Source organism: Rhinoderma darwinii, chromosome 1, assembly GCF_050947455.1.
Source record: "Rhinoderma darwinii isolate aRhiDar2 chromosome 1, aRhiDar2.hap1, whole genome shotgun sequence".
In the NCBI taxonomy this organism is placed as follows: domain Eukaryota; kingdom Metazoa; phylum Chordata; class Amphibia; order Anura; family Rhinodermatidae; genus Rhinoderma; species Rhinoderma darwinii.
This window is the reverse complement of record NC_134687.1, coordinates 10,303,479-10,313,559: the sequence shown is the minus strand read 5'-3', so window position 1 is coordinate 10,313,559 and position 10,081 is coordinate 10,303,479. Positions and strand designations below refer to the sequence as shown.

The 10,081-nt window shown below is 34.3% G+C and overlaps 1 protein-coding gene across 1 annotated transcript in view; it reads right to left on the bottom strand.

The window, feature by feature from the left end:
- EMX1 (empty spiracles homeobox 1) overlaps positions 1-10,081 on the bottom strand; it is a 71,163-nt gene that overhangs the window by 4,469 nt on the left and 56,613 nt on the right. The window contains exon 2 of the mRNA XM_075848658.1: positions 8,410-8,594. Within this exon, the coding sequence (XP_075704773.1) occupies positions 8,410-8,594 (185 nt within the window). The remainder of the gene's footprint in view (positions 1-8,409; positions 8,595-10,081) is intronic.

Here is a 10,081-nt window from a genome sequence, read left to right as displayed (position 1 = left end):
AATAAAATTATTGTGTAATAAGTTATATCAAGTATAAAAATAAAAGTGAAATTATAGTGTAATAAGTTATATCAAGTATAAAAATAAAATTAAAATGATTGTGTAATAAGTTACATCAAGTATAAAAATAAAAGTGAAATTATTGTGTAATCAGTTATATCAAGTATAAAAATAAAATTAAAATTATTGTGTAATAAGTTATATCAAGTATAAAAATAAAATTATTGTGTAATAAGTTATATCAAGTATAAAAATAAAAGTGAAATTATAGTGTAATAAGTTATATCAAGTATAAAAATAAAATTATTGTGTAATAAGTTCTATCAAGTATAAAAATAAAATTACAATTATTGTGTAATCAGTTATATCAAGTATAAAAATAAAATTAAAATTATTGTGTAATAAGTTATATCAAGTATAAAAATAAAATTATTGTGTAATAAGTTCTATCAAGTATAAAAATAAAATTACAATTATTGTGTAATCAGTTATATCAAGTATAAAAATAAAATTAAAATTATTGTGTAATAAGTTATATCAAGTATAAAAATAAAATTAAAATTATTGTGTAATAAGTTCTATCAAGTATAAAAATAAAATTACAATTATTGTGTAATAAGTTATATCAAGTATAAAAATAAAATTAAAATTATTGTGTAATAAGTTATATCAAGTATAAAAATAAAATTATTGTGTAATAAGTTATATCAAGTATAAAAATAAAATTATTGTGTAATAAGTTATATCAAGTATAAAAATAAAATTACAATTATTGTGTAATCAGTTATATCAAGTATAAAAATAAAATTAAAATTATTGTGTAATAAGTTATATCAAGTATAAAAATAAAATTAAAATTATTGTGTAATAAGTTATATCAAGTATAAAAATAAAAGTGAAATTATAGTGTAATAAGTTATATCAAGTATAAAAATAAAATTATTGTGTAATAAGTTCTATCAAGTATAAAAATAAAATTACAATTATTGTGTAATCAGTTATATCAAGTATAAAAATAAAATAAAAATTATTGTGTAATAAGTTATATCAAGTATAAAAATAAAATTATTGTGTAATAAGTTCTATCAAGTATAAAAATAAAATTACAATTATTGTGTAATCAGTTATATCAAGTATAAAAATAAAATTAAAATTATTGTGTAATAAGTTATATCAAGTATAAAAATAAAATTAAAATTATTGTGTAATAAGTTCTATCAAGTATAAAAATAAAATTACAATTATTGTGTAATCAGTTATATCAAGTATTTAAATTAAAAAGTACCTAATAGTGTAATAATACGTTATATCAATTATAAAAATAAAATCTAAATAATGGTGTAATAATAAATTATATCAAGTATAAAAATATTATAGAAATAATTGCATGACAATAGGTTATATAAAGTATTCCAATTACATAAATAAAGGCGTAACAATAAGTTAAAGTCGAAGTATAAAATGTAAATAATAGTGTAATAATACGTTATATAAAATATAAAAATAACATAAATAAAAGTGTAATAAAAAGTTATATCAAGTATAAAAATATAAAATGAAAACGTAAATAATTGCCTTGTAATCAATTATGTAACGTATACAAATAAAATATATATAAGCGCATGATAATAAACTATATATAGTATAAAAATAACATAAATCATAGCATAATAATACATTATATAAAAGTAAACAAATGCTTAAATAATACTTGAATAGTAATTGTCATTTTTTGAGATATTATAAAAAAATTATATAAATCCGATATAAAAGTATACTTGTAAAATATTATTATATTAGTCTAAAATAAAAATGCAATTTAACAGATAAGGTAATAATTTATAAATAAAATAAGATAAGGAGGAAATATAAATTATGAATAGAATACGAATATCACATAAATTATATAAATAAAATAAATTACAAATAAAAAGTGATATATAAATAATAGTATAATAAAACAAAACCAAAAATGAAAAATGTAATATACATTATAAAAAAAAAAAATGAGTTTGAGGAAAAATTATACTAAATATAATTTTTTTTAAAAAATACTATAATATTAAATAAATAAAAATAAATATTCTAAATACAATATAAAAAACTATATAAAAATGCAAATAATCATATAACATAATTACATTCTATGAATAAAGCAAATGTTATTTTTTTTTTTAAATTAAGATATATAAAGGAAACACTTAGATTCTTTTCTTTTTGGAAATTATATCTATCAGTCTAATATCTATGTTTTTAATTTATCTATCTTACATCTATCTATGGTTATAGTTCATAGCTATTTGTCTATCTATCTATCTCATATCTATCTCTATCTATCTATCTATCTATCTATCTATCTATCTATCTATCTATCTATCTATCTATCTATCTATCTATCTCATATCTATCTATCTATCTCATATCTATCTATCTATCTCATATCTATCTATCTATCTATCTATCTATCTATCTATCTATCTATCTATCTATCTATCTATCTATCTATCTATCTATCTATCTATCTATCTATCTATCTCATATCTATCTATCTATCTATCTATCTATCTATCTATCTATCTATCTATCTATCTATCTATCTATCTATCTATCTCATATCTATCTATCTATCTATCTATCTATCTATCTATCTATCTATCTATCTATCTATCTATCTATCTATCTATCTATCTATCTATCTATCTATCTATCTATCTATCTCATATCTATCTATCTATCTATCTCATATCTATCTATCTATCTATCTCATATCTATCTATCTCATATCTATCTATCTATCTCATATCTATCTATCTATCTCATATCTATCTATCTATCTATCTCATATCTATCTATCTATCTATCTATCTATCTATCTATCTATCTATCTATCTATCTATCTATCTATCTATCTATCTATCTATCTATCTATCTATCTATCTATCTCATATCTATCTATCTATCATCTATCTATCTATCTATCTATCTATCTATCTATCTATCTATCTATCTATCTATCTATCTATCTATCTATCTATCTATCTCATATCTATCTATCTCATATCTATCTATCTATCTCATATCTATCTATCTATCTCATATCTATCTATCTATCTATCTATCTATCTATCTATCTATCTATCTATCTATCTCATATCTATCTATCTATCTCATATCTATCTATCTATCTATCTATCTATCTATCTATCTATCTATCTATCTATCTATCTATCTATCTATCTATCTATCTATCTATCTCATATCTATCTATCTATCTATCTATCTATCTATCTATCTATCTATCTATCTATCTATCTATCTATCTATCTATCTCATATCTATCTATCTATCTCATATCTATCTATCTATCTCATATCTATCTATCTATCTCATATCTATCTATCTATCTATCTATCTATCTATCTATCTATCTATCTATCTATCTATCTCATATCTATCTATCTCATATCTATCTATCTATCTCATATCTATCTATCTATCTATCTATCTATCTATCTATCTATCTATCTATCTATCTATCTATCTATCTATCTATCTATCTATCTATCTATCTATCTATCTAATCTCTATTATTGTAGTATACTGTTGGCCTGTGTGTTTATGGAATCTCTGATATGATGTCGGCCTGACCCCGGCTCCACCCTGCGTCATGCCAGTTACCTGCTAATGCGGAATCTTAATATTGGCCTTATGGTATGTTCACAAGTGGCATATTTGTTGTATAAATGTCTGCGACTGTTCCATTCATCTGAAATCAATGACACTTGAGCCCCATTCACATGAGCTGAACTCATTGCGACAGTCAATACCATGTTTGACAGTCGCAAAATGAATCACCTGTGTAAATAAACACAGCGACAGCAGAAACACAAGGTGACGAACCGTTACCAGATACCACAGTGCTAGACAAAGGAACAGAGGAAGCCTCCCACCCTTACCGGCCTCCCCTCTATCCGGATTGACAAGCGTGGTCATTGTGTTGGGTCACAGGGCCTGTTTTCCTTCAGAAATTGTAATTATTGTGGATACAAGGAAGGCTTTGAAGATTTTTTGGGTCAGATCTCCAGTTATATGATCTCCAGTGAGAAGAACCTTGGTCTTCAAACCTCAACCAATCTAAGGGCCCTTTCAGACGAGCCAAGAAGTTGTAACGATCGCTCGATTAGCGATTCGTTAGTGAGTCGTTCCATACCGAACAATCGTTACTTAATCGCATCTATTTTTGTTGAGATAGTCGTTATTGTGATCGGTGTTTAGTTCGCGTGTCTGGCATTCAAAACGATGCGATCGTCGATATACGAAGAATATACTTTGTTAATCGTTCGATCGCTTGCAGTGTTTACACCTAGGCTGATTGATCACTTTTGCTCAATCGATCGATTATTCGAACGAGAATCGATTAATCTAAAATGCCTTTAAGTCTTGGGTTGAGTCCCAACTATTATCACATGGTAAAGTCTTATGACTGTTGAATTTCCTTTTATTTATCTTCTCATGTCTTGGGAGATATAACCGGTGGGGTATCTGTGGGATGAAGGCCTATGAGGCTTCTTAGCACACCTGAATTGCTTCGGCACTGCACAGAGAATTTCATAACTTGGATTCCCTGCCACAGCCCTCCTTTGACCATAGGTTTGCATGGGACACTTCCATATAAACCCACCATACTACCGGCCAAATGTAGGCCAAAACAGATGATGCCGACTGTGATACCAACCAACAGTCAGCCATGAATTGATCACGATATTTCAAGATTGATACCGGTCTTCCCAATGTCAAGAGAATGATTTCAATGTTTGGATCCAAGAGCAATGTGATACCTAGACAATTACTCTACTATCCATGGGTCAGGCAGAACAGGTTGGGGAAGAACATTCCTTTTAGTCCAAGTAGACCCACCTGCATTGGGAAGAACAGGTTTTCCTACCAAATTAACTACTGCTATCTGTAGATATTCATGGAGCGTCCTTGGATCACCTCCTTGAGATAAATACCACAGAGATATCCCATCCAAGGCTTGACATTTAGGGTCAGTTCACACGTTGCGGATTTTCCGCAACGGACTTTGATGGGGAAAATCTGCAGCATAATACGGTAGAAGAGATAGAACAAATCTCATCCACACGCTGTGTAAATACGAAGAGGAAAAAACGCTCAGAAATTGAAATGCAGTGTGGAATTTTATTCCGCAGCGCGTCAATTGTATTTGCGTAAACGCTGCTTATTTGTTGGGGGTTTTCCCTATTGAATTCAATGGGGAGGTAAAACCTGCAACAAATAGCAGTTGCGGCGATTCCACTGCAAAAAACGCAACTCAGAAAAAGGAATCTTATACTTACCCAGAAGTCTGTGTCTCTTCCCCAAGGCCGGCCTCCTAGGATGACACTTCATCCCGTGTGACCGCCGCTGCAACCAATCACAGGCTGCAGCGGCCTCCCGGGATAATGTTTCATCCCAGGAGGCCGGCCTGCTAACAGGCCGCTAGGTCCTGCAGTTTTCCGCAGTGGACATTTCGGGCGAAAAACTGCACCACAGTTTGGTGCGGTTTTTCGCCCGGAATTCCCTGCGGCGAACAGGGCAGATACGCTGCATGCTTTTACTATTCGCCCCGTGTGAACTCAGCCATACCCTAGAAAGCCTCTGTACAATAACATAAGTTGGGTCATTTTTCTGACAGGGCACCTATGTAGCTGTGTTGGCTATATGTCTGTCCTTACATGTGGATGAGATGTGCTGTGGAGACTGGTAGCTTGGTTATCTAGTAGCTTGGTAGTCTAGTAGCATTGTCATCTACTAGCTCAGTAGTCTAGTAGATTGGCCATCTAGTAGCTTGGTAGTTGGTTAGCTTGATCATCTAGTAGCTTGGTCATCTAGTAATTTAGTAGTCTAGTAGCTTAGTCATATAGTACCTTGGTAGACTAGTAGCTTGGTCATCTAGTAGCTTTGTCATCTAGTAGCTGGCAGTCTGTTAACTTGGTCATCAAGTAGCTTGGTCGTCTGGTGGCTTGGTCATCTGGTAGCTTGGTCGTCTGGTAGCTTGGTCGTCTGGTAGCTTGGTGGTCGTCTGGTAGCTTGGTCGTCTGGTAGCTTGGTCGTCTGGTAGCTTGGTCGTCTGGTAGCTTGGTCGTCTGGTAGCTTGGTCGTCTGGTAGCTTGGTCGTCTGGTAGCTTGGTCGTCTGGTAGCTTGGTCGTCTGGTAGCTTGGTCTTCTGGTAGCTTGGTCTTCTGGTAGCTTGGTCTTCTGGTAGCTTGGTCTTCTGGTAGATTGGTCTTCTGGTAGCTTGGTCGGCTGGTAGATTGGTCACCTAGTAGCTTGGCAGTCTGGTAGCTTTGTCATCTAACAGTTTAGTAGTCTAGTAGCTTGGTCATCTAGTAGCTTGGCAGTCTGGTAGGTTGGTCATCTGGTAGTTTGGCAGTCTGGTAGTTTGGCAGTCTGGTAGTTTGGCAGTCTGGTAGCTTGGCAGTCTGGTAGCTTGGCAGTCTGGTAGCTTGGCAGTCTGGTAGCTTGGCAGTCTAGTAGCTGGCAGTCTAGTAGCTTGGTAGTTTAGTAGCTTGGTAGTTTAGTAGCTTGGTCGTCTAGTAGCTTGGTCGTCTAGTAGCTTGGTCGTCTAGTAGCTTGGTCGTCTAGTAGCTTGGTCGTCTAGTAGCTTGGTCGTCTAGTAGCTTGGTCATCTAGTAGATGCAGTCGGTTTACTTGGTCATCTAGTAGCTTGGTCGTTTAGTAGCTTGGCAGTCTAGTAGCTTGGTAGTTTAGTAGCTTGGTCGTCTTGTAGCTTGGTTGTCTAGTAGCTTGGTACTCTAGTAGCTTGGTCATCTAGCAGTTTGATAGTCTAGTACCTTGGTCGTCTAGTAGCTTGGTCGTCTAGTAGCTTAAGTCGACTAGTAAGCTTGGTCATCTAGCAGTTTGATAGTCTAGTAGCTTGGTCATCTAGCAGTTTGATACTCTAGTAGCTTGGTAGTATAGTAGCTTGGTAGTCAAGTAGCTTGTTTATCTAGTAGCCTAGTAGTTTAGTAGTCTGGTAGTCTTTTAGCTTGTAAGCCTTGTAGTCTGGTAGTCAGTTCACCTGGTAGTCTTTAGCTTGGTTGCCTAGTAGCCTGGTAGTCTTTTGCTTAATAACCTGGTAGCCTGGTAGTCAGGTAGCCTGATATTCTTACGCTTGGCAGCTTAGTAGCCTGGTAGTCAGCTTGGTAGTCTAGTAGTTAGACAGACTGGTAGTCTGTTATTGTGGTATTCTAGGTGAATAATCTTCTAAATTACTTCATCCGCTTCTTCCACCTTGGGCGTTCTCATTCTGTCAAAAATTCTAATTTATACAGACATCATCCCTGGAAGGCAAAGATCCCGAAAAATCTCACTGCTGATTCATTTACATATCCATTAATGCCTCCACCAATGAAAAGCCACCTCCTATAACGAACATTCTCACCCATCCTATCTGTATGCAAATGATTTTTGCGCTTAAACAGGCGGACAAAATAATGTTTTGGGTTTTTTTTGTTATTTTTTTTATGTTCCTGGCGTAAGAGAGGCGACATGGGGAACACTGCGAGGTGGAGGAGAGAAGAAATATTTATAGGTACCTCACAACATATGGTTGAATTATCGACACATATATTACGCGTAGGTGGTGAACTGTATTCAGGGGGTCTGATTTACATGCACTGTGACCTAAAAGTCTAGAAGAACATGGAGAGCGCCCTGTGATGTATCATAAGCTTCCTATCAACACGGAATATATTTCTATAAATTGTTACAGAGCTTTCCCCCAAACCAGGAAACAATGACATTACAGTACCCAAAGGGGACCCAGCTTTCCATAGACGCTGAACGTTATGTATAAATATGTTCTCTTTCTCATACTGCTCCCTTTGTCAGTGTCAGTCTTCACTGCAATTTTATCATTCTATTCATTAGCCAGCTTTAGGTTCTGTCTAGATAAGGGAGTGCTGCATTGCATAAACCTGTGGAGAAAGAGATATATAAACTGAATGCTATTGTTAAACCTTCTCTGAGATATCAGGGGTCTGATTGGGGTCTGGCGTCTGATCTGGGGGGTCTATGTTCAGGAGAGCCCCTTTGTAGCTCTGGACCCCAACTCTTTAACAGCTAGCGGAGTTTGCGTTATTGTACTACTGCTCTCTTACGTGGCATTAGGGCCCCGGCTGTAGCTTTTGTACCCTCTATAGTTACCCCACTGACTCTATGTAATGCATTGCCTCAGGTCTGTACTTCAGTATTTTCCATAAGTTGGTTGCGCGGATAATAACTTGACAGTTGCAACAGCACCCCCTATAGGAGATCAGTGGGGTTTGATCTATTGGAATAAAGTCCGGCACCAGGGTAGTCATATTTGGCATTATTAAGTACACACAGGTCTATGTAGACAATTACCTGGGTTTCTGATAGACTGAGGCTGCTTGCCAACTGTTTCCTCTCTGCCCCCACCACATAATGGTTCTTCTCGAAGGCCCTCTCCAGCCGGAGCAACTGCGAAGGGGAAAATGCTGTTCTGATACGCTTGGGCTTCCTGGCAAAGGGTCCATGAAGGAGTAAACTCTCCTGAGAAACATCGCTGCCTGGAATACGAAGATACAAGAGCCAAGTGAGAAGATGATCCCAATCTATGGTCAATGATAAAAATGGTCATAGTGAAGATCACTGAGATAATAAAAGGATCTACAAACGTGATGAACATGAGGTCATAACCTCCATTGATAATAATTCTTATAGGACATAGAGATGATAGAAAAACCTATACTGGGCCTCCAGATGATTTCATAACTCTAAACATCATTGAGATCACGTCCACCACAGATATCACTGAGATTTAAGATGATGTCGTACCCTCAAAGATTAGGTCAAGCTCTTCTCATATGAATGATATGATTTTATAATTCACCACGGTTATTCAGATGATGTCATAACTCCCAAATATCATTAGAGTGATGTCATAGTCACCACAGATCATTGAGATAACATGACCATCATTTACCCTTCAGGGGTCCTTGAGAAGACATCAGGACCTTGGCAAATCATTAAGGTGATGTCATAACTCTTACACAATATTGAGATGATGTCATAGTTCTCACAGATCATTGACATGAGAATACAAGCCTTAGGCCCTATGCACACGACCGTAAAATGGCCTGTAATTACGGGCCCATTCATTTCTATGGCCAACGGACACCTTCCCGTATGTCTACGGGAGGTTGTCCGTGCCGTAGAAATCTGCCGAAAAAAATAGGACATGTCCTATCTTTTTATTTTACGGACCGTGCTCCTATACATTATAATGGGAGCGCGGCTCGTAAAAGGCCGGCTGTCCGCGGCTGGCCGTGCTCGTAATTACGGGTCGTAATTACGGGCACGGTCGTGTGCATGAAGCCTTACAAATCATTGAGATAAATGTTGTCATACAATAATTGTTAATTGGGCAGTGATAAGATAATATTACTTCTGAGTAATGTAGTAACATTGGGCGGGGCTGTGACAACCACATGAAAATCTATAACAGGAAAGCGGCGGTTATCTTAAATATTAAATAGCTACACATTAGGGATGGAAATACAAAGCACCAGTGACAGAATATACTATGGGTAGAATTATATTTTTAAAATGGTCTTTTATACACACACACAAATGGCCACAACTCACAGAGAAGGAGAAGACTGAAAAGACATAGAAGTTATTATATACAGACATAGAGGTTATTATATACAGACATAGAGGTTATTATATATAGACATAGAGGTTATTATATACAGATATAGAAGTTATTATATACAGACATAGGAGTTATTATATACAGACATAGAGGTTATTATATACAGACATAGAAGTTATTATATATAGACATAGAAGTTATTATATATAGACATAGAAGTTATTATATACAGACATAGAAGTTATATATAGACATAGAAGTTATTATATACAGACATAGAAGTTATTATATACAGACATAGAAGTTATTATATACAGTCATAGAGGTTATTATATACAGACATAGAAGTTATTATATACAGACATAGAGGTTATTATATATAGACATAGAAGTTATTAT